Raw genomic sequence first — 25,701 nt, 5'->3', positions numbered from 1 at the left:
TGAGAAAATCTTCCAAGTCTGCTGCCCAAACACCAACAGCAACAACAATCTATGGTAACAGACTTTCCAACTCCCTGCTCCTGAAGAAATCTTTAAAAGACATTAGGACTGAATTGGTAATACCCTCTGCAAGCCAGCATCAAACACCACCAGGTAAGCCCTCACTTCGAACTCTCAAGGAAGCGTGGAGCCCGCATTCTCTCAAGGGAAAAGGAAAAGAGGAAGACCAAGAACACCTGGTGCTGAGGCTTTGAGGCTGACTGCAAGGAGATGGTTACACCTGGAGTCAGATTGAAAGAAAACCCCATAATAGAGATGACTGGGTAATCCTGGTTGATGGCCTATACCCCAGTACTGTAGTAGGACTAGGGGTGTATTAGGACTAGATATGGAAGTAAGATGACCAACTAAATTCCAGCAGCTCATCAGTTAAAAGAACTCCACCAGAGAACAAACCACTATGGAGGAAGTGAAGACTTGTCTCAACTTTAATACACTGTATTCACTTAATTATTACAGCCAATAAATCTGCCTAAAGAAACCTATACTTGTCTCCTGACATCTGCATACTTTAACGTAGGCACAGTGATCACTGTCCAGTTCAGTAGGTCATTATAGTACAACAGTTTTTCTCATATACAGAAAGCAGTGTTGTATTTATATTTTAGAGCTTCAGGAGCTACCAAGATGTTATACCAATGAAAGCGCCATATTTAATCCATACTTGGAATCTGGCATAAAAGTATTGGATGCATGTGGCAGAAAAGATCCCTTGGCCTCACCAGCTATTTTTAAGATGGGTATTTACTCAATGCTTGATTATACCATTCTTCTCATGAAAGCAAGAAAACACAAACCCTTTCTGTATCACATGAAGTTTAGAAAACAACCATATTTGATCCGAGGTGGCTCTTATTCCCCTCAATATGGAGAGAAATCTTCGGTTTGACATGGATCATTTTACATAGCATCAAAGTGCGTCAGAGCCACTGGAAGATGTCTTCAACTATAAATGAACGTAACGGACCTTCTCTGCATCACACTCAAGACAGTGAATTGACTTCAAAATCATATGACTTTGCACATTTGCACTTCTTTAATTTGCTAAGCATTAGTAAATGAAATGCTCTGCGGAGCTCAAATGGTACATAATAATGTTTCATACAAAACCTCAGATTTACTGTTTCACCTTTTTGGTTTACTCTAGTTTCAAGACATGGAAAGCTGTAGTCCCTCCTTTTTCATGTGCTGGGCGCAGTTTACCTCTCCTTCATATTTCTTCTCAGTCACACTCTATTTCTCAATCCTTTGTCTCTGCCTGCCCTTTTTTTCCCTTCTCTTTCCTCTTTTTTATCCTCAACTCTTTCCACTCCTGGCATCATGCTTTCCTACTTCCCATGATAGGTCCCTGTTGGGCACAGGAATGTCCTCTGCGTGGTAAACAAACATGTAAACTTGCCCTGAGTAACCCGACAGCATGTGAAACTGGTATCTTGATTCTTGTTGGCCCAGACCACTGCACTGACTTGCCCAGTGATTATGAGCACGGTGTAGGTGATAGGAAAATTCTATGTTGTGGTGAGAGTCTGAGTGCTGGGCAGTTTGCATTCAGGTAAGTCGAGAGTGAGTTGGTATTTGTCAAGTGGTGAAATGTCGGCAAGTCAAGTAGGTATGTAGAGCTTGTGTTGTATTGTTCCTGCTGACGAACATTTCACGCCTGTTCTGAGGTGCCTTATTAAACAGTGCTACGATTTTAGATTGGGAAATGCCTGACAACAGGAGATCGGGTGTACAGGGTAGCAGCCCTGATAAAAAAAGTGTCAATCACCACCGGGCAAACACTGGCATCGAGAGTGAGTCAGTACTTGCCACGTGGGGAAATGTTTGCAAATCCCAGTAATTCTATCTTTGCTGCGGACAGAGTCACAATGACTAGAGTGCAATAAAACTCATTGGGAACTGTCTTGCTATTCAAAAGCTCAGCCTGTGTAGAGTGGAATCTCTTGCAGTTCCTACAAGTTCATGCTACTTTGGTCAAAATATCATTCAGATATGCCCTTCAGCTCAAGGTGGGAGTAAAATTTACTACTCAACTTGTTCCAACTTTAGGTCAGTGACTCAAGAATGATTGGTCCTACTCTTTCCAAAGACCATCCCTTTGGGCTTGCTGACATTCATAACAAGTTTAAGATACCAATGATTCCAAATATGCTCATGCCCTAAGGGTGTCTGACTCAACAGGAATAAATCATCAGCTTAGGCTAGGCACAATACTGGTAGCCCTCCCCCACCCTCACCCCCAGTTTAGGTGGGAATCATTTGGTCTGTTGTAAATACTTGTTCAAGCCAGCCAGATAACAGTTAAAACGCATGGCCGACAAAATATAGCCTTATTTCAACCAAGATTATTTTGGGACCTGCACCCATGAATCCTCATAAAACTCTTGTCAAAATCACCAATCTTGGATAGATGTTGTATTTTACCAATTTTTGTCATACAGTTGATCTGTTCACCTGATCAAATGCAGAAGTGCAGCTGACATAACAACAATACAGCCCTTGACCTTTGGTGATTACAAAGCGGCCGTAACCTCAAGGGTCAAAACATTTCTCAAAGTGTTAGATCCCTTTCTGAAGACTGTTTGAGATCTTGGGCAACACTTGATTAATATCTGGTCATTTCACTAATGAATGTTACAGGCTCTAGCAAATTGCTATTTCAGTTTCTAAAGCTTCTAGGAAAGCTATTAACTGTTAGTTGATGGTGAGATTATGTTGTAATGATCCTGAGTCTGTAATATTTCAGATGGTTTTTAATGTACGATCGCTTTGTTCAACATGACTCTCCCATCACCAGCCAGCCGCAACTGTCACTGGCAGAGAACACACATTCAATCCATCACCAAGGTAAGAGAACTGACATATGCAAGATAACAGAACTCACATTAGATCACAAACCATCCTCCTCCTTGGAATTCAGAACACAAAAGAAGCAAAATTACAACAAACAAAGCTATAAGTAAAAGAAAAAAATATATATATATATATTTAAAACAAAAAATAACAACATGAACCCACTGTATGATGAATAAACAATACTTAACTCATTGTACATAATCAGATAAATATTTTGGAGGTTTCCTCAATCTAGTTATTGTACCAGAAAACTTGCTAACAATAGGAGCCGATCTTGTAGAATGTAATCCTTCATTGTTACCATTTTCTGAACACAAATCACCAACCTGTATATCTCTTATATCCTTTTTTAACTCATAATTGCTCCCCAACAAATCCTAATTTCTCTTCATGATATATCCATTGCAAACATTCTTGTCAAGTGAACTCCTCTAAATGCCTTCCTTTCCATATTTGGCAACTCTCCTCAAATTCCAGCATTCACCATTTCTCAACACAACATGCCCTCTATGAACCTCCTTTACTTGAAACGGGCCTCTAAATCTTCCCACACCTCTCTTGATGAGCCCCTCCTTAGCCTTTACTAAATCACCTGGTTGAATTTTTCCTGTATCACTAGAATGAATATTTTTTTTGGTACCCTCTTTATTACATCTTTCTTCCAACAGGCTTTGCATCCACGAAGGATTCAATTTAGTTGTAGGTGTCCTACCTCTCATCTTCATAAAGGGTACTTCATTAGTGCTTGAATTTGCAGCAATACGATACGCCCACACTAAATCATATATCAAATTTTCTTCATCCATACCATTAGTGAATGCAAGTTGTAAAGCACCCTTAATCATACGATAAACCCATTCTACAATGCCATTTGCTTGTGGATTATACAACGCAGTGTGAATGTTTAATGCCACAAGATAGTAAAAAATAACGCATCTCCTTTGAGGTCAATTGTGTACTATTGTCAGTTATCAAGACTCTTGGAAAACCCTCCTCCAGAAAAACTTTACGTAATGTTGCTATAGTTTTCTTAGTAGAAATCTCACAATGTTCAAATCATATTGATGGAGCCAGCCTAAAATTGGAAGTCCCATTTTTGCAACGTAGACTTTTCTTTTTTATTTGCCGGTCCTTAAACTTTATATCTGTTGACATATATCCAGTTATTTATTAATTAATTATTTGATTATAGTATACAATGACCCTGAATCGCTCATCAATTCTACATCTTTTCCTTTAATTGTAAATAACGCTTTCTGTCTATTTTTCCTTCCAAGTAGTTCAATTTGGTCGCCAACACATAAAACTCTATCCACAGTCAAATCTGATGTGTCAGAGACTTCTTCTGATAATGTTGCTACTTTTCCTTTCTTAACTCCTTTATCTTTACACATCCTGGTGAAGTGGCCTTTACGACCACAACTTCTGCACTCTTTACCTATGGCATAACAATGATTAGAGTTAGAGTTGTGATATGGGCTCCCATATTTGCTGCAGACTTTGTACAGAGACTTAGCAAGCATACCATATTTTGAAGTTTTATAACTACCTTTTTTTTGCCCCATAACAGCTACATCTGCACTCAATGGTGAGACTTGAGTTTCTTCCCTTGCATCTTTTCTATTAAATTCAAGCATACAATAGTCTGATTCTTCAATAACTTTAGCCACTTCAATTGCATCCTTTAAAGACAGGTCTCTCATTGCCCAAAGTCTGTCCTGAATGTTCTTATTTCTACATTGTGCAACCAATTGGTCTCTAATCATTTCATCCATCATTGCCCCAAATTTGCATTTTATAGATAACTCTCTTAATCATGTCACAAAATCAGCGATGAATTCACCTTCCCTTTGAGGCTGAGTATAGAACTTATAGCTGCGCATTACTATATTTGTACTTTTAGAGAATCTCACTTTCAGTCTTCTTTTTGCCTCCACAAATTTGTCTTTGGTAGCTTGTCCTGCATCACTCATAGCAACTGGCAAATATATGAAGATATGTTGCCCCTCTTTTCCTAATGAGTTCAATAATATTGCTTTTTTCCTTCTAGGGGTAAATTCTTGACCATCCAGTGCTTTCAAACAGTTATCAAAAATATCAATCCACTCTTCCCATTCTATCGACGGTACTTCAAAATAAGGTAAAAATTGCGGAGGTGGCAATATTGAGGTATCCATGGCCAATACACGACAAGATAATTTGTTAAATTACTAAATCACAAATGTATATTAACAAAAATATATATTTGAATTATCCACTTTGTATTTATGAGAAATACATTAATGTCCTTCTCAATATCGTTGACAAGGATTTTTGTGGAATGGGGCTGAGTTGTGTCTTTTTGTGGGTAAAAGAGTTGTCTTCTGGGTGACGGTCCGGTCGGGTGTTTCCATGCATGAGAGTGAGTGGAGCTGGTATTCAACTGTTTTCGGAGTGCTTGAATGCATGTGGCTTCACTGTTGAAACTGCATTGGTTTGAATGGGCAGGAGTCGGGGGTATTTGAGGATTTACTGACATGGGTTGAAGTAAAGGTAGAGGTTCGGGGTTTGTGTGGTTGTAGGGGTGACTGGGAAAACTGTTCCTTTATGTTCGATCAGGATCAGTTTGGGGGAAGGGGTCGAAAGGAATTTTTGAAGTTAGAGTCGCGCTTCAATTTTATCCTATGGTTGCAGTTGTGGATGTGTTTGGGGTACTGTTTAATGGGGTTCTATTAGAGATAGGGTGACGGGGCTTCTGTCAGTTATTCCTAGGGATGTGAGCTATCACTGTGCTTTTTGGGAATGGATTGGTTCAGGGGAATTGTTTGTTGGGGCCCTGTGTTTTGGTGGAGAAAGAGGCATATGGGCCCTATAATAGTATCAAATTTGCATGTTTTTGAGGTGCGTTACGAGGGGGTTCAAGTTGCTCATGAGTCGTGTGCTTTTGTGTGTGAGGAGCTGGGATGTGAGAGCATTTTGAGCTTTTTATTTGAAGTGAATCGGTGCAAGAAAAGGTGCATTTTGGCCCTAGTTGGTTTACGCGGGTTCAGCCGTGATAGAAGCCTGGGGCGAGGTGGCGGTTTTGCATGTTTTTGGGGTTGAAATTGGTGGGATTTTGCCTGGTGAGGTGTGGGTTCCGGGGCACGGGATGCAAGTGCGTTCTTTTTTTTTAAACATAACTTTTTCAAAAAATTCGTTTTACGATTTGTTGCAACAAAGCACAATATCTAATATAATGTTGTTGTTTGGGTGAGATTTGCGTGGTGTTTGTATGCGGCGTAAATACATGCATTATAGGGGTACCTTTAATGTATTCACATCAGAGACTGTTATAATGACGTGTTCTAATGTACTTCGTGGTAGTTGCATGTGCGTGGTAATGGAGTCGTTGTAAATGTATGCGCTGTTCCAACATACAACCGCAGCGATAGTGTGGCGAGGGAGAGTATGCATAAAGGTAGGCCGAAAGAGGGAAGGGACAGGGATGTTAAAGTTGGTGGAGGGAGGGGGTTTATGCTGATGTCTAGTGTAAAGAGGTAGATAGGCAATGGAGATGGCGTGGCTGTGCAGGAGAGAGCAGTAACAAACTATAGGGGGGGCAGAATGTAGATGGATGACTGTGTTGCATGGGCAGTTTGTTGAATTTAAGGGGGAGGGAATTGGGATAAACTGGGAGCACCAATTCATAGGTGCTGAAAGAGAGGTGGCAGTTGTGAGATAGTCGCAGGGACAGAGGCTGAGGGAATGAAGGAACAATTGGTGAGGGGCAGGCAGGGAACTTGATGTTGTCAGAGAGAGCGAGTAGGGGAAGCTTTGAGGGGGTAGGAGTGGAGATAGAAGGGCTGGACTAGTAGCGGTCATTGTTTCTGTACTTACATGCGGGATAGAAAAAACTGGGGTATGTGAGGGGGAACTCAATGAGAAGGCAGACAGTGAAGGTTGGGGGGGTTATCTTTAGGCAGATGAGGAAAGTCAGGGATTAATGGGAAGGTCTGTGGGGCTGGAGAGGGTATATATTCTATTGTCATTCTGAGCGGGCATTTGTGCTATGCAATGGTTGTGCTCATCTCTAAGTCAATTTTCTGTGTTCAGTTTGTAAGCTCTCCAGAAATGTTTAATCGTTTGCTGTCAGATGTTTTGCCGCTGGGGTTGGGGATCTGGAGGGTCAAGGTGTTGGTGCAGAGCCTGGGTTTACAGATTTCTTTGAATACCATTCATTTCTGGTTGAGCGCTCGTGGAAGAGGGACATTGTTCCAAACGACCACCACCAGGACCGTGAAGTGTTTGTCCTTTCGTCCCCGAAAAAGGGATCAAAGGGCCCAGCTTGTTTTCAAGGTCAGCTACTGCTGTATTGCATCACTTGTGCATTTGTGATGCAAAGGCCTTTAAATCTGACACACTGATCGACTGACGGCAAGGTCAAGGCAGGTCACATTGTGTGTCTTGTGAGGATGTGTAGTAAAATTCAGTCTGATCCCTGCTATACTGGCCTCTTCTTGCTTGAACAGCCTGAGTACTGAAGCTTATCTTTAGCCCCAAGGGACTGATTTCAAGTTGGGTGTTAATAGAAAATTAACTTCTCACGGACATTTGAGGATCTTTCCTTTTTGCCCAACTCTAAATTGCACCCTTAGTCCCAAACTGCCACACTGCATTCTGCTCTTAATACCATATTTAACCAACTGGTAAATGCCACCTGTGCAATAAAGAGAGTAGCGTTTTCTTTTAACTGTGAATCTCTGTAGGTTGTTTATTGTTACCGATCAATAAACATTTTTAAACGGCTTGTGTTTAAAGAATTTCCACTTTGCTGTTGCTATACATCATCATATTACTCATAGAAACATCTTGAGACGTTTCTACGAGCCCAGAATACAGGGGTGTGTTTTGTTAACAACTGCAAAGACAGATACAGCCCCCTGCAGCTCTGACCCATCTTTATTGGCTGACTGCTGCGGTTAGGAAAGCCGATCTACCTAAGCCTCATTCATTAATGTTCAGCTAAAATGTCAGGCGTGTGCCTCTCAAACCATAATATTTGACATCAACCTATCAGATGATATAATAATGTTTCTGGTTCCTGCCCCTTCATGTTGATCCATCACAGCAATTGTTGTTTTACTGTATCTAATCAAAGGGTCTGGAATATCCCTCCACATAAGTTTATCTGTCTGCTCCCCGACACCAAACATTTCAGACCTTTATTAAAGCCTTTATGTCCCAAGTTGGGATGTCTGTGTTTTCTAGATGGCAGGCATATGGCATTTTAACACCTTGCTGTATGGTATCTGATCCAATTTATTTGTACTGAGAAGCCCAGCATACCGGTGCATATTGGAACACTTTTGAAATACAGACAAGCTTCTTTTTTAGTAATACTGATAAACAACCCACCTGGCTTCACTCTCTCTTTTTTAAATAGTTAATTGATCCTATAAGGGAACCATGGACCATGTAAGTATTTCTTGCAGAGTAGGTACATGCAAACGTGTGGACAGACATCGATCTGACTGCTTTGCAGTTCTCGGTAATAAGCATGTTCTTGAGCAAAGCAGCAATGCCACTGGGAGGGAACAATTCACATTCCAGTAGCAAGTGGCAATGCAAAACTCTGAATGTTGCGACTGACTGCATAGTATGTGAAGAGCTTTACAGACCAAGAGATGTTTCGCCCTTCCAGAATTGCTACTGGTGTCCAGACAATCCATCAATACCCTCTTCGTGTCTAGGGTTGGGAGACCCCTTTCCACTAAAGTGGGAGGATTTGGGAAGAAAGAAAATTATAAAACTATTTTAATTAAAATGAAGGATATATGTCCGGAAATGCTGTTGCTATGGGATAATTTGAAAGAGAAGCAGAGGAAATGAAAATATTGAAAGCAGATGAGCAGAGCAACTGGAGGAGGGGCGATAGAGAGTGCAGGAGAACATAATGTGAAGAAAGTGGGCAGAGTATATTTAAGAATGACATTTGATTAGACTATGGATGAACGCTTCATATGGAAGACAAGATGGGTGTGCCCAGTCCCTCCTCTTACCTCTCAGAGCCATTGAATCTTGTATTGTTGGAAATGTGGTTGTGAACATTATGCACCAGTTTCTAACGAAAGAAATAAAAAAGAAAATTAAAAAGCTGATTAGAAGAGCATAGGACCACAGTACAGACATTAACAGGACTCAGATTAAATAGAATTTCCTACCACACTTACCCAATAACCCCACCATGTACTTGCATTTTTATCCTGCAACAATTCATATTAATACACCGAAGGGTCAACTATGAGGCCAGGAACTATCACTTATTTTGTGTCAGTATTATTATGTTATGGTAGTCACTGAGGGTAGCTCACTCCCACCTCATGTGCCTCTGTAACCTTTGTACTGTAAAATCTGCACAGTTCAGTCTCCTCCTTTAAGCCTGTATGCTGTGTGTTGCTGTACGTTCTGCATGGGAGTGTGAAGAAGCTCCTTTTATACCACAAGATTTCATAATGTGCAAGCTCAACAAGGTGCTATCTTTTTGCGGCCAGTCTCTCTTTGACTTCCTACCCACCGTCTGTAGCACTGTCAGGGTCAGGCACTTTTATTCCCAGGGCTCGAGGATTCTGTCACAGACTGGAGTCTGTTTTTGTCATCTATTGGAGGTCGTGATAACCAACTTATGGAATATTTGTACTGTGTTGGATGCGTGTTCAGTGTTCTGTGCAATGTATGAGGACGTCTGCAGTCTAGAGGAACTGTTGTGCACAAAGATCTAAAAGTCCCCTCTAACAACACGTCCGTATTACTTGTATTACTGTCCACTCCATCTCACCCTAAGTGCCCCACCTGTGCCAGGATGCGTTCTGTTACCCTCAGCTCTCCAGGAAGCTCTCTCTCACCCCTAGTGCCTCTGACTATTGTTATTTTAAGTTTTGAAGAGAATGCTTTCTCACCTCTTCTGCCTACCTTCTGTTATTGTAAGCACCATGGTGGATGAGCTCCAAATCACACCAACTGCCAGTGCAACTTGTGTTACTAAACTCATGTACCTGTATTATTAGCTATCGAAAGCAGTTAAGGGCTGTAAGCAACTTCGCACCCTTTGTATGACATCTGTAAGTTAAGCACAGTTGCAATCCCCCTGCCCTCTGTTCTCCAAACTCACTGAGAGCACCAGGTCCCGTTTCCTCCTTGAGTTTTTCTGCCCGCTGTTCCGTGCCTTGAAGTGAGGACCTAGGTAGAGCATCGGAGGTGGTTGAGGGGAGCATGATGACCGCCTCTCATTGCAGCTGGCGCCCGCCTCTCCAGAGCTGTCAATCACCATGCCACATGGGCTCAGGGAGTCTTCCCGCTGCAGGTAGTGCTGTTGCTGTGTCGGTGGTGCCTTCAAGGCTGGTTCAGCTCCCAGGCCTGTTTCCGTCGCTACCCGGTGAATAGCAGCTTGGGTGCCCGGGGACAGCTGCCTGCTGAATGGCGGTGCGGGCATCCTCTGGAAGGAGCCATCAATGCCAATAAACTCCTCAAGGGTCTATGGATGGAAAATAACCAAGAGATGATTGGCAAACAGGAAAGTGGAGAAGTGCAAAGCAGTTTCTACCTTGAGCACAGTATGCATAACCCAATCAGCCTCTGCAGGAGATGCAAACACAATGATCTTTGAGTTGTTGTAACTCTGCGTGAAGTCAAGAAAGACAGAGAAGCCTTAACGGTGTCAGCTACATCAAAGTAAATTAGGGAAATATACCATTGAAACTCCTTAGGAGACAGCCATACTGCACTTTAGGATGAGGTAAGACACCCTCCGAAGGAGACAGCCATAATGCCCTAACACTTGCCCTCAGGGATCTCATGGAACACTTCTCTTTTGACAGAGGAGTCACATTCACCTTGACAGCTCCTTTCTCCTGCGCCTCTGCCGGCAGCTCAATCCAGTTCCACCTATCCTAGGAATCTACTGTGTTGCTTAAAGAGAAAAGCATCAGCCCCTTGCATCTGTGGATCAGAGGAGCGGCGGACGATAATCTGCCAGATCCCACTTCTCAACATCGGGGTAAGAGTGGGTTAGGAGACCAACCTATGCATGCAGGAAGGGTCAACAAAATATAATGTCACAGAACCAACCATGCCTACATTATTTCCGTCTGCCGAAATGTCATTCAGCTTAGTACTTTGAGGCTCTCACGTCCTTCTGTTCCAGACTGCGGACCCTTATGGCGGGAAGTGAACAAATGAGGCTTCTCAATAGCTAAGTCTTGAACTGAGCATGGCTCCTATTAACTTCAAAAAAGCAAAACTGTTTGCCTTCAAGAGAAGAACCTGATATTGAAGCAGAACAATAGACCCTGAATGAAGAATACTTTCCTCTGTAGAGCCATTCTTTCAGGGGCATGGTAGATATGCACCGTCAGGTAACCAGTTTGTCTGCGGGCTCGAGATTAAGTATAGTCAATTTTTTATTTCTTTAAGCATCACATTCACCTTTGCATCAGTGTACTGAGCTCTCTGTTCTTCTGTCACATGACTGAGTGTGGCTGCTTCATGCACTCAGTGACCATGCCTCAAGACATTTCTGTATCCTATTTCGTTGGACAGACACGTTAGGTTTCACTGTACTCTGCCATGTCATTTGGTAAACTGATGTGACCTCTCTTGCTTTTTCTGCTCTTTACATCATTTCGTTTTAGTACCGTGTTCTTTGAACTGTCTTACAATAAATGCAGCCCCCTGTGTAGACATATACTGGAAATGTTGCATAAACATCAAAAGCGAAATGGATGCCCCTTGAAACTTGATATCCCGGTGCTTTGATTTCATTGTCTCACCTGATGTACGTGCATTACTAAGTACTTAGCTTTCCTCTTTTATTTACTCGGGCAGTCTAATTTGTAAATCAGGAGTGCATGGGGATGGAGCCTGCACTGCCTATGAGCAACTAACTTGAATTTACCATTCCCCATGTGATTAACTACAATATGCAGTGATGTTCCTGATTCCCGTGGCACAGCGATAGTCAAGATCCTGAACACTTAGGGCCTAATTCACAAGCTTTTTTCCCCATGAACCGGTGTGACTAACTCAGGCTTCTCTAACTAGCTTGTGAGTTACTCATAGCTTTCCAGCTACCTGTAAAAAGTTCTCCTGCTTGCTTCCCAGGCTATAAATTTAAAGCTTTTGCTTGGTTGATTTAATGTATGTATGTATGCCAATACTGAAAAGTGTGTATTTGAGACGAAAATGTGTCCATGTTCAGAACTCATAATTTCCAAATTATAGATAAATTATAGTTAAAGCTGATATTTAGTGGTAAATTATGCAGCACTGGGGAGACTTATTACTTACATTATCACCTGAAGTAAAGTCCCTGTGGTCAAACTTCATCTTAGTTCACGGAGATTGGCATCTTCCCAAATGTAGACAATGGAAGCAGCCATATCTCCATATTTAAGCAGAATCATTGCCATGTCTGCCTATATAAACAAATGTTGCCAGACCTCATCTATCTAGGAAGTGTGATAGCATCAAATTCTTTGATTAATGACACAGATACAGCAACTAATGTAACATTCGTCTGGGTCAAATGTCTACTCCTCGCCATGCCAAGGTCAAATAAGAAGACATACAGACTATAATTAAAATACTGTACTCTCAACCGACATCCCTTTACCTTATATGTTCATAATGAAACATTTGGGACACATACCTTGATGCACAGAATGTTTGTCAGATATTCCAATTTCTGATAAGATTTAGGATATAGGACTGCCACTTGACCACTTGTTGAGAGAGGTCCTTCGCCCAGAAACTTTTCGAGATTCTGTTAGAGACAGTCTCACCTGGTACCAGCACACATCACATTTTCCAGATGACACATCTTGCATGAATCTGATAAAGCCATGTCCCAGAGGAAGACTGACTGACTGCTACCGCAGTGGGTGTTTGCCCTTCGTGGGGAACACTGTCTTCATGACTCTGCTGATAAAGACAGTCTTTGCCTGTCAACAAGGTATGCAGTGCATCTGTTCTCCCTAAGAAACTCTGGACTGCAAGTTGCTCTGCCCCTTATGCTCTCATAGTATAGCGCACAGAAGTAGGCATTAGGATGTTAGGTTCTAGATATCATGTTTTTTTGTTTTAACTGATATACAACAATAAGCCAGGATCAAAGTTGACAACTTCACAATATTCACAACTATCATTTTTCCCACCTCGATCTCCACAGGAGGTCCATACCTCCTCCCGCTAATGTCAAAGAACATACATAAACAATACAATTCCTCAAATCATGGATTTACCAGAGAACTCCCCAATACCCCCATACCATCTCTATCTTCCACATCACCTCACCTGTGCAGCAAATTCTGCCACAGCCGTTCCGTCACCCCCCATCACTGCGTTTGTGCATTGTGTACTTTCATCCGTGGTCTGTACCCACGTGGCTGGACCCTGGGAGCCCTACTCAACCTCCAGTATCGCCGTCCTGTGTCAAACTCTTCCCTCACTCTATCCTCTTTCCTAGCCTCTGATATGTGTCTCATCCGCTAAGGTCACTTGTTGGACTTTTGCTTATGCAGGGTCATCCCCAGTCTTTTTGCCTCCTATTTTTTTTCTGACCTGTTGCTGTTGGCTTTTCAACTCTGAGCACTTTACCACTGCTAACCAGTGCTAAGGTGCATATGCTCTCCGTGTAAATTGTATGTAATTGGTTTATCCATGATTGGCCTATTTGATTTACTAGTAAGTCCCTAGTAAGGTGCACTAGAGGTGCCAAGGCCTGTAAATCAAATGCTACTAGTGGGTCTGCAGCACTGGTTGTGCCACCCACATAAGTAGCTCTGTAATCATGTCTCAGACCTGCCACTGCAGTGTCTGGGTGTGTATTTTTACACTGTAAATTCGACTTGGCAAGTGTACCCACTTGCCAGGCCTAAACCTTCCCTTTTCTTACATGTAAGGCACCCCTAAGATAGGCCCTAGGTAGCCCCAAGGGCAGGGTGCAATGTATGGATAAGGTAGGACATATAGTAATGTGATTTATATGTCCTGACGGTGAAATACTGCCAACTTCGTTTTTCACTGTTGCAAGGCCTGTCTGTCTCATAGGATAATATGGGGGCTACCTTTAAATATGATTAAAGTGTAGATTCCCCTAGAGAGTAGATGGACATGTGGAGTTTGGGGTCCCTGAACTCACAATTTAAAAATACATCTTTTCGTAAAGTTGATTTTAAGATTGTGCGTTTGAAAATGCCACTTTTAGAAAGTGAGCATTTTCTTGCTTAAACCATTCTGTGACTCTGCCTTGTTTGTGGATTCCCTGTCTGGGTCAGTTTGACAGTTGGGTTGTTTTTCACCTCGCACTAGACAGTGACACAAAGGGGGCTGGGGTGTAACCTGCATTTCCTGATTAGCCATCTCTGCTAGGAGGGAGGGGTGGAGTGGTCACTCTCATCTGAAAGGACTGTGCCTGTCTCTGACAATGCCGGCTCCAACCCCCTGGTGTGTGTCTGAGGCCTTGCCTGGGCAAGGCAGGATTTCACAAGTAGGTGTGAGTCCCCTTTGAAGAAAGGTGACTTCAAAGACTAAAATGGGATTAAGAAGGGCACCCAAATCTACAGACTTTAGAAACACTTCTGGAACCAAGAGGAACCTCTGCCTGGAGAAGAGCTGATAGCTGAGGAAGAAGTGCTGCCCTGCCTGTGACTGTGCTTTGTGGAGCTTTCCTGCAGTGCTGAAAGCTCCACTTTAAGTAGATATGCACTGTTAGGTAACCAGTTTGCCTGCGGGCTCGAGATTAAGTATAGTCAATTTTTTATTTCTTTAAGCATCACATTCACCTTTGCATCAGTGTACTGAGCTCTCTGTTCTTCTGTCACATGACTGAGTGTGGCTGCTTCATGCACTCAGTGACCATGCCTCAAGACATTTCTGTATCCTATTTCGTTGGACAGACACGTTAGGTTTCACTGTACTCTGCCATGTCATTTGGTAAACTGATGTGACCTCTCTTGCTTTTTCTGCTCTTTACATCATTTCGTTTTAGTACCGTGTTCTTTGAACTGTCTTACAATAAATGCAGCCCCCTGTGTAGACATATACTGGAAATGTTGCATAAACAACATCAAAAGCGAAATGGATGCCCCTTGAAACTTGATATTCCGGTGCTTTGATTTCATTGTCTCACCTGATGTACGTGCATTACTAAGTACTTAGCTTTCCTCTTTTATTTACTCGGGCAGTCTAATTTGTAAATCAGGAGTGCATGGGGATGGAGCCTGCACTGCCTATGAGCAACTAACTTGAATTTACCATTCCCCATGTGATTAACTACAATATGCAGTGATGTTCCTGATTCCCGTGGCACAGCGATAGTCAAGATCCTGAACACTTAGGGCCTAATTCACAAGCTTTTTTCCCCATGAACCGGTGTGACTAACTCAGGCTTCTCTAACTAGCTTGTGAGTTACTCATAGCTTTCCAGCTACCTGTAAAAAGTTCTCCTGCTTGCTTCCCAGGCTATAAATTTAAAGCTTTTGCTTGGTTGATTTAATGTATGTATGTATGCCAATACTGAAAAGTGTGTATTTGAGACGAAAATGTGTCCATGTTCAGAACTCATAATTTCCAAATTATAGATAAATTATAGTTAAAGCTGATATTTAGTGGTAAATTATGCAGCACTGGGGAGACTTATTACTTACATTATCACCTGAAGTAAAGTCCCTGTGGTCAAACTTCATCTTAGTTCGCGGAGATTGCCATCTTCCCAAATGTAGACAATGGAAGCAGCCATATCTCCATATTTAAGCAGAATCAGTGCCATGTCTGCCTATATACACAAATGTTGCCAGACCTCATCTATCTAGGAAGTGTGATTGCATCAAATTCTTTGATTAATGACACAGATACAGCAACTAATGTAACATTCGTCTGGGTCAAATGTCTACTCCTCGCCATGTCAAGGTCAAATAAGAAGACATACAGACTATAATTAAAATACTGTATTCTCAACCGACATCCCTTTACCTTATATGTTCATAATGAAACATTTGGGACACATACCTTGATGCACAGAATGTTTGTCAGATATTCCAATTTCTGATAAGATTTAGGATATAGGACTTCCACTTGACCACTTGTTGAGAGAGGTCCTTCGCCCAGAATATTGCTCGAGATTCTGTCAAACACAGTCTCACCTGGTACCAGCACACATCACATTTTGCAGATGACACATCTTGCATCAATCTGATAAAGCCATGTCCCAGAGGAAGACTGACTGACTGCTACCGCAGTGGTATTTCGCCCTTCGTGGGGAACACTGTCTTCATGACTCTGCTGATAAAGACAGTCTTTGCCTGTCAACAAGGTATGCAGTGCATCTGTTCTCCCTAAGAAACTCTGGACTGCAAGTTGCTCTGCCCCTTATGCTCTCATAGTATAGCGCACAGAAGTAGGCATTAGGATGTTAGGTTCTAGATATCATGTTTTTTTGTTTTAACGGATATACAACAATAAGCCAGGATCAAAGTTGACAACTTCACAATATTCACAACTATCATTTTTCCCACCTCGATCTCCACAGGAGGTCCATACCTCCTCCCGCTAATGTCAAAGAACATACATAAACAATACAATTCCTCAATTCATGGATTTACCAGAGAACTCCCCAATACCCCCATACCATCTCTATCTTCCACATCACCTCACCTGTGCAGCAAATTCTGCCACAGCCGTTCCGTCACCCCCCATCACTGCGTTTGTGCATTGTGTACTTTCATCCGTGGTCTGTACCCACGTGGCTGGACCCTGGGAGCCCTACTCAACCTCCAGTATCGCCGTCCTGTGTCAAACTCTTCCCTCACTCTATCCTCTTTCCTAGCCTCTGATATGTGTCTCATCCGCTAAGGTCACTTGTTGGACTTTTGCTTATGCAGGGTCATCCCCAGTCTTTTTGCCTCCTATTTTTTTTCTGACCTGTTGCTGTTGGCTTTTCAACTCTGAGCACTTTACCACTGCTAACCAGTGCTAAGGTGCATATGCTCTCCGTGTAAATTGTATGTAATTGGTTTATCCATGATTGGCCTATTTGATTTACTAGTAAGTCCCTAGTAAGGTGCACTAGAGGTGCCAAGGCCTGTAAATCAAATGCTACTAGTGGGTCTGCAGCACTGGTTGTGCCACCCACATAAGTAGCTCTGTAATCATGTCTCAGACCTGCCACTGCAGTGTCTGGGTGTGTATTTTTACACTGTAAATTCGACTTGGCAAGTGTACCCACTTGCCAGGCCTAAACCTTCCCTTTTCTTACATGTAAGGCACCCCTAAGATAGGCCCTAGGTAGCCCCAAGGGCAGGGTGCAATGTATGGATAAGGTAGGACATATAGTAATGTGATTTATATGTCCTGACGGTGAAATACTGCCAACTTCGTTTTTCACTGTTGCAAGGCCTGTCTCTCTCATAGGATAATATGGGGGCTACCTTTAAATATGATTAAAGTGTAGATTCCCCTAGAGAGTAGATGGACATGTGGAGTTTGGGGTCCCTGAACTCACAATTTAAAAATACATCTTTTCGTAAAGTTGATTTTAAGATTGTGCGTTTGAAAATGCCACTTTTAGAAAGTGAGCATTTTCTTGCTTAAACCATTCTGTGACTCTGCCTTGTTTGTGGATTCCCTGTCTGGGTCAGTTTGACAGTTGGGTTGTTTTTCACCTCGCACTAGACAGTGACACAAAGGGGGCTGGGGTGTAACCTGCATTTCCTGATTAGCCATCTCTGCTAGGAGGGAGGGGTGGAGTGGTCACTCTCATCTGAAAGGACTGTGCCTGTCTCTGACAATGCCGGCTCCAACCCCCTGGTGTGTGTCTGAGGCCTTGCCTGGGCAAGGCAGGATTTCACAAGTAGGTGTGAGTCCCCTTTGAAGAAAGGTGACTTCAAAGACTAAAATGGGATTAAGAAGGGCACCCAAATCTACAGACTTTAGAAACACTTCTGGAACCAAGAGGAACCTCTGCCTGGAGAAGAGCTGATAGCTGAGGAAGAAGTGCTGCCCTGCCTGTGACTGTGCTTTGTGGAGCTTTCCTGCAGTGCTGAAAGCTCCACTTTAAGTAGATATGCACCGTCAGGTAACCAGTTTGCCTGCGGGCTCGAGATTAAGTATAGTCAATTTTTTATTTCTTTAAGCATCACATTCACCTTTGCATCAGTGTACTGAGCTCTCTGTTCTTCTGTCACATGACTGAGTGTGGCTGCTTCATGCACTCAGTGACCATGCCTCAAGACATTTCTGTATCCTATTTCGTTGGACAGACACGTTAGGTTTCACTGTACTCTGCCATGTCATTTGGTAAACTGATGTGACCTCTCTTGCTTTTTCTGCTCTTTACATCATTTCGTTTTAGTACCGTGTTCTTTGAACTGTCTTACAATAAATGCAGCCCCCTGTGTAGACATATACTGGAAATGTTGCATAAACAACATCAAAAGCGAAATGGATGCCCCTTGAAACTTGATATCCCGGTGCTTTGATTTCATTGTCTCACCTGATGTACGTGCATTACTAAGTACTTAGCTTTCCTCTTTTATTTACTCGGGCAGTCTAATTTGTAAATCAGGAGTGCATGGGGATGGAGCCTGCACTGCCTATGAGCAACTAACTTGAATTTACCATTCCCCATGTGATTAACTACAATATGCAGTGATGTTCCTGATTCCCGTGGCACAGCGATAGTCAAGATCCTGAACACTTAGGGCCTAATTCACAAGCTTTTTTCCCCATGAACCGGTGTGACTAACTCAGGCTTCTCTAACTAGCTTGTGAGTTACTCATAGCTTTCCAGCTACCTGTAAAAAGTTCTCCTGCTTGCTTCCCAGGCTATAAATTTAAAGCTTTTGCTTGGTTGATTTAATGTATGTATGTATGCCAATACTGAAAAGTGTGTATTTGAGACGAAAATGTGTCCATGTTCAGAACTCATAATTTCCAAATTATAGATAAATTATAGTTAAAGTTGATATTTAGTGGTAAATTATGCAGCACTGGGGAGACTTATTACTTACATTATCACCTGAAGTAAAGTCCCTGTGGTCAAACTTCATCTTAGTTCACGGAGATTGGCATCTTCCCAAATGTAGACAATGGAAGCAGCCATATTTCCATATTTAAGCAGAATCATTGCCATGTCTGCCTATATAAACAAATGTTGCCAGACCTCATCTATCTAGGAAGTGTGATAGCATCAAATTCTTTGATTAATGACACAGATACAGCAACTAATGTAACATTCGTCTGGGTCAAATGTCTACTCCTCGCCATGCCAAGGTCAAATAAGAAGACATACAGACTATAATTAAAATACTGTACTCTCAACCGACATCCCTTTACCTTATATGTTCATAATGAAACATTTGGGACACATACCTTGATGCACAGAATGTATGTCAGATATTCCAATTTCTGATAAGATTTAGGATATAGGACTGCCACTTGACCACTTGTTGAGAGAGGTCCTTCGCCCAGAAACTTTTCGAGATTCTGTTAGAGACAGTCTCACCTGGTACCAGCACACATCACATTTTCCAGATGACACATCTTGCATGAATCTGATAAAGCCATGTCCCAGAGGAAGACTGACTGACTGCTACCGCAGTGGGTGTTTGCCCTTCGTGGGGAACACTGTCTTCATGACTCTGCTGATAAAGACAGTCTTTGCCTGTCAACAAGGTATGCAGTGCATCTGTTCTCCCTAAGAAACTCTGGACTGCAAGTTGCTCTGCCCCTTATGCTCTCATAGTATAGCGCACAGAAGTAGGCATTAGGATGTTAGGTTTTAGATATCATGTTTATATTGTTTTTACTGATATACAACAATAAGCCAGGATCAAAGTTGACAACTTCACAATATTCACAACTATCATTTTTCCAACCTCGATCTCCACAAGAGGTCCATACCTCCTCCCGCTAATGTCAAAGAACATACATAAACAATACAATTCCTCAATTCATGGATTTACCAGAGAACTCCCCAATACCCCCATACCATCTCTATCTTCCACAACACCTCACTTGTGCAGCAAATTCTGCCACAGCCGTACCGTCACCCCAACATCACTGCGTTTGTGCATTGTGTACTTTCATCCGTGGGCTGTACCTGCGTGGCTGGACCCTGGGAGCCCTACTCAGCCTCCAGTATCGCCATCCTGGTGTCAAACTCTTCCCTCACTCTATCCTCTTTCCTAGCCTCTGATATGTGTCTCATCCGCTAAGGTCACTCAACTGTATCTCTACTCCGCAGTGACACCAGAGGGAGTTTCCTCCCCAACCAGCCCATGAATACACGCCGCTAGATATAATTTTATATGATGTTTTAACAATGCTGGAAATGTTAATTTTATTCTTGTTATTTATAATGTGTTTTTTTTGCTGTTTTTATACTATTCTGTGATGTAGTTTTAGATGTACAGAGAAAAAGATTGTTCCTGTAGTAATAAATATTTGTAACCTATAATTGTTCATTTTTTTAATTACAGTGTGTGTGATACTGTGAATAACTAAATAAGGTTGTTGCTGTTTCCACAGTGCCCCTGATCCCTTTATGGGATTGTTAGTAACCCAAAAGCAATGCTTCTATGTCAATTACACACTGAATAGTGTTTTGCGGGGTTACAATAGCATGCCTCTCACATTCATCGCTAGTGTATAAACCATGTTCACCAGTGACTCCTGTGGGTGGGAAAGCTAACCTTGTAGAGTTACGCAAAAGTCGTAACTTATGCAACAGACCTTGGTGCCAAGGGCCTTATTATGGCTTGTATGTAGTATCCATGTGGAGGCATTCAAAATTGACAGCCTTTTTTACATTACTGCGGGCAAACCTTCACTGAAGTGATCACTGCTGGTAATGTTGTGAAGGTTGGCCACTAACGTCATAGTGATTATATCAGAAAGATTACAAAACTAATATTATGAGAAGTGCTGGGTGATTGTAATTGAAAAATAAGATCTCTTATTACTGAAACTGTTGGAATCTCCTCAACCAACTCATAGATATTCAGGAGTAAGTTACAACTAAACCTGAAGTAAGTCAGTCTTAAACACAGAAAAAAAACATTGTGAATTAGATGCTTGAATGTTCTATTTAAGGTAGCGTATGAATGTCAGGAATTGCGTAAGGAGTGCTCTCCTGAGATAGGACTCACTGAGATAGCAGAAGCATGTGGTGTGATGCAGTCAGCAACATGGTTAAGCTGGGTCGCTTGGCACTGCCAAAGATGCCATAAAAAAGTATGTCAGATAAGTCAGTGGCAGATGGGACACACAAATGCATGCAACACGGCATGGAAACTGCTTTCGAGTCCCCCAGCACTGATCTTCTCTTCTGAGTTTCACACTGCAGTTCTCTATTTCAGGAAGCACAAATTCTTCCTGTGTCCTCACCTGGCAATATTTGCAGTACATGATTCTTCATTGCTGCTACAGTCACTCACCTGGTGTGTGTGTTCTTTCTTTCTTTTTCTCTCTCTCTCTCTTTACTTTTGTTATTGTTAACCCTGTATTTATTTATTTTCTCCTTTTACCCTTGTGTGTCCTTCTGCTTCCAGTACGTCATTTAAGTAGTGTATCTCAACCTTCGCTTTGCACATTACTGCAGGTTCCAGTGGTTCTTAGGTGCAATCATCCTCATCTGCTGGACACCAACAGGATCATTGTAGGAAAGTGCCCCTTTTGGCATTGTTACCCCCCCACACATTTTTTTCCTGATGTTAATGCTGACTTGACTGAGAGTCTGCTGGGATCCTTCTAATCAGGCCCCAGCACAAGTGTTCCTTCCCAAAACTGTACTATTATTTCCCCAATTGGCACCCACCGGGCACACAGCTAAGTCCTTTGTAAAAGGTACCCATGCTGCAGGGACTCTGTGGCCAGGGAAGGTCCTCAAGGGCTGCAGCATGTATTATGCCACCCTAGGGGACCCCTCACCAAACACATGCACACTGCCATTGCAGCTTGTGTGTGCTGGTGGAGAGAAAAAGACAAAGTCGACACGGCACCCCCCTCAGGGTGCCATGCCCACAAACCACTGCACGTGGCATAGGTAAGTCACCCCTCTATCAGGCCTTACAGCCCTAAGGCAGGGTGCACTATACCACAGGTGAGGGCATAGCTGCATGAGCAATATGCCCCTACAGTATCTAAATCCATTCTTAGACATTGTAAGTGCAGTGTGGCCGTATAAAGTACATGGGCTGGGAGTTTGTTATTACAAACTCCAACCCTCCATTATGGCTCCACTGAAATCTGGAAAGTCTGATATGAAACTTCTCAGCACAATAAACCCACAGTGATACCAGTGTGGGATTTATAAAAAAAGTCACCCAGAGGGCATCTTAGAGATGCTCCTGTAGTTTGAGTCAAACTTCTAGTGCAGATCTGACCGGTCTGTGCCAGCCTCCACTTCTGGATGAGTTTCTGACCACATGGGATGAGACTCTTTGTGCTCTCTGTGGCCAGAAACAAAGCCTGGACTGGGTGGAGGTGTTTCACACTTCCCCTGCAGGAACTGTAACACCTGGAGGTGAGCCTCAAAGGCTCAGGACTCTTGTTACAGTGCCCCAGGTCACTCCAGCTAGTGGAGAATCTCGCCCCCCCACTTTTGGCAGCAAGTCTGGTGGGAAAATTGGGAAAAACAAGGAGCGACCACTCCAGCTAGGGCCACCCCTGAGTGGTCCAGAACTGAAGTGACCCCCTCCCTGCAGAATCCTCCATCTTGGTTTGGAGGACAGGGACCAATAGGGTTGGCCTCTGTCCCCCTCCCCAAAGGGAGTGGGCACCGGATTGTGGAGTCACCCTCAGGGACAGTAGCCAATGGCTACTGCCCTCTGACCCCTGTAACGCCCCTAAATCCAGTATTTAAGGGCTCCCCTTAACCTAGTTAGTCAGATTCCTGGCAACTTCAAGGAGACAACGAGAAGAAAGAAAAAAGGACTGCTAAGCTGACCCCAGCAGAGAAGGATGAAGACACCAACTGATTTGGACCCAGCCCTACCAGCCTTTTCCCAGCTTCTAAAGCCCCTGCTACAAGAAGGCGATACATCCTGCAGGACCAGCAACCTCTTAAAAGCCCCAAGAAGACTGCCTGCACACCAGAGGCCAAGATCTTCCGTGGGCAGCGGCCCTGTCCAGAAAGAACTCCAGCAAAGGTCTCCAGAACCTCCATGCATCCGCAAGTCCTGCCCTCTCTGTACCTGATGCCCACCCCGTGTCCAGGTGGCCCAATAGTCTAGAGCAGGTGATTCCAACCTAGTGTCCACCCTGGGTTGACCCCTTCTGACTACAACAACGCCGCCTGCAGACTAAATCTAGATGTCCCCCCTGCCGGTGAAGGATCTGGATGAAGATACCCGATGCCTAAAGGTACCCTGCACCTACAGCCCCCTGGCCTTGGGGAACCAGACATCCGGTGCAGCAACATGCAGCAGGCGGCCTTCATCCTTGTCCAGCCTGTGGTTCCCCCGAACCGCCCGCTGAATTACGAGTTCCATAGGATATAATGGACTCGTAATTCGGCAGGTGGGATATCTGTCACATTTGGGACAGAGTAATCCCCTCCGCCAAAGTTGTAATCAGGCCCTATATCTCATTTTGATGTAGTACATAGAGAGCCAGTTCCCTACAATCATTATATTAACACCTCACTGTCATTGCTGATATGTACTTAATATTCTATGCTCTGCCATTTCCTACTGAGTAATTGTAATTGTAATCGTATTTATATAGCGCTTACTACCCCTGACGAGGCGTCGAAGCGCTTTTCGATGAGTAGCACGCTACTCCGGTACCCAACAAGAATTAGTGATGGATTAGTATAATTTAAATAAGGAGTACAGTTTTAGTATTATTATGAGTTAATTTGAGTTGCGGATATGAGAGTTTGTTAGTTAGATTGACTGGAGTAATGGAGGGGTGGAGGAGGAAAGAAATCCAGAAGTGTTAGTTGGGAGTTTATCCTTCATTTACTCAATCCAAAGGCTTGAGATGAATAAAAGGGGAGCGGAGGAGAAAGAGGATGTGGAAGGGTTAGGGAGAGCATAGTAGCAGGGTGAGATGAATGCAGGAGAATTTAGTAGGGTTGTGTGGGAGGTCACAGAGGTAGAGTGAGGTTTGGTGAGTTAGATGTGGAGGTGGAGGGAAGAGCTTAGGCAGAGATATTTAGGAGATGAAAGTGGTCGAAGGGATTTGGGATGAGTCCGAGTGAGAATGGAGGATAGTTTGATAGAGACATGACATAAGAGTGATGAGTAGATAAGTGTGATAATAAGAGAGCAGAAATTCATAGATATCTAGTACAACAACCCATGCAATGATCCACAAACATGCCAGGCACAGAAACAACATATACACATACATACACATATATATATATATTTATACACACACACACATGAATACACACACATATGCACATACAATACATAATTAGAATCATGGGTAAAAATACTTAGTCAGACAGGTTTAAAAGAGTGTGTGTGTATTTTATTGTTATTGGTTTAGTTTCTGTAAAATGAGCATTGTGGCCTACCCAACCGGAGTATTTTCTACGAGTATGTCAGTAAGCGTTACCTAGCATGTTTTATATGCCCCGTTTATATTGTACACTAAGGGTACGTGATGGGCCACGGGGTAAGCGTCTCCAGCAACCTTGTGTGCCTTTGGTAATGTGATTGTTACTAGTGCGTCTTTGTGGAGATGTCCTTGTGCTTCTGAGCATCAACAACGCACCACCGGAATCGGCGGTAAACGCATTGGGGTCGTTTTGGAAAGCTGTCCATCATCGTGGTAAAAGGCGGGAATTCCTTTACCTACTTCGAGGGTGGACGGGGCGTGGCTCAGCGGGCGGAGCTTACAGGTGCTTTATACAGGGAGAACCTTCTACTCTGTGTCTCCAGCAGAGGAAGATAGAAACCCGCGCGTCTCAGTCAGATACAGATTACGCTCCAGTACATCATCAGTTCACCTCCAGGATGGATTCTAGATCTTTTCTGCTATGGGATCTCTGAGCGCACAGCCTTGCTTTAGTTTCCAAAGAAACTATAAATAAATAGAAATATACATATAATCTGAAAAAAATAATTATCCACATAGGCATATGCAGTTCATAGTTGTTTGAAAAAGGTGGTTATGAAGGAAAGAGCCAACTCTTGAGTAGTTTCCTGAAAACAAGAAAGTTATCTGTGGCTCTTATAGTTGGGGGTAATGAATTCCATAGTTTGGCTGCTTGGACGGAGAAGGATGTACCACCTACAGTCTTTTTCTTGTATGGTGGTGTTCTAAGGCGGGGTGCCAGTCTTGAGCGGAGGGTTCTTTGTTGGATGTATTTGGTAATTTTCTTTCTGATGAAAAGCGGTCCTGTTCCATGTATAGCTTTGTGGGTGATACAAAGCAGCTTGAAAGTGCATCTTCTGGCATCGGGTAACCAGTGTAGTGCTCTCAAGGCAGGGGAGATGTGGGCTTGCGGCTTTATATGTAGTAGTAGCCTGGCTGCGGAATTCTGGATACGTTGTAGTTTTTTCATAACAGATAGAGATGATCCATGGTAGAGGCTATTGGCATAATCCAGTTTGGATAATACAAGTGAGATAGTAGCTTGCACCTTGTGTGGAAATCCGAGGTGAGGGAAAATGCGTTGTAAAGTCTTTAAGGTGATGAAGCTTGTGCGTGCTAATTTGTCTACTTGGGCATTCATAGTTAGTTTGGAATCCATGGTGATTCCTAGGTTTTTCACTTCCTTGGATAATTAAGGAGGTGGTCCGAGATCGTCAGGCCAGA

At 43.0% G+C, this 25,701-nt stretch overlaps 1 protein-coding gene across 2 annotated transcripts in view; it reads right to left on the bottom strand.

Annotated features, from left to right (window-relative positions):
• C6H14orf93 (chromosome 6 C14orf93 homolog) overlaps positions 1 to 25,701 on the bottom strand; it is a 195,318-nt gene that overhangs the window by 43,469 nt on the left and 126,148 nt on the right. For both annotated transcript variants that reach the window (XM_069238229.1, XM_069238230.1), the window contains exons 3-4: positions 10,043 to 10,405; positions 8,934 to 8,995 (exon numbers count right to left, since the gene is read on the bottom strand). In XM_069238229.1, coding sequence (XP_069094330.1) covers positions 8,934 to 8,995; positions 10,043 to 10,405 — 425 coding nt within the window. The remainder of the gene's footprint in view (positions 1 to 8,933; positions 8,996 to 10,042; positions 10,406 to 25,701) is intronic.

The sequence above is a fragment of the Pleurodeles waltl genome, chromosome 6 (genome assembly GCF_031143425.1).
Source record: "Pleurodeles waltl isolate 20211129_DDA chromosome 6, aPleWal1.hap1.20221129, whole genome shotgun sequence".
In the NCBI taxonomy this organism is placed as follows: Eukaryota; Metazoa; Chordata; class Amphibia; order Caudata; family Salamandridae; genus Pleurodeles; species Pleurodeles waltl.
Note: the sequence above shows the minus strand (reverse complement) of the source record. Positions and strands in the feature narration are given on the sequence as shown.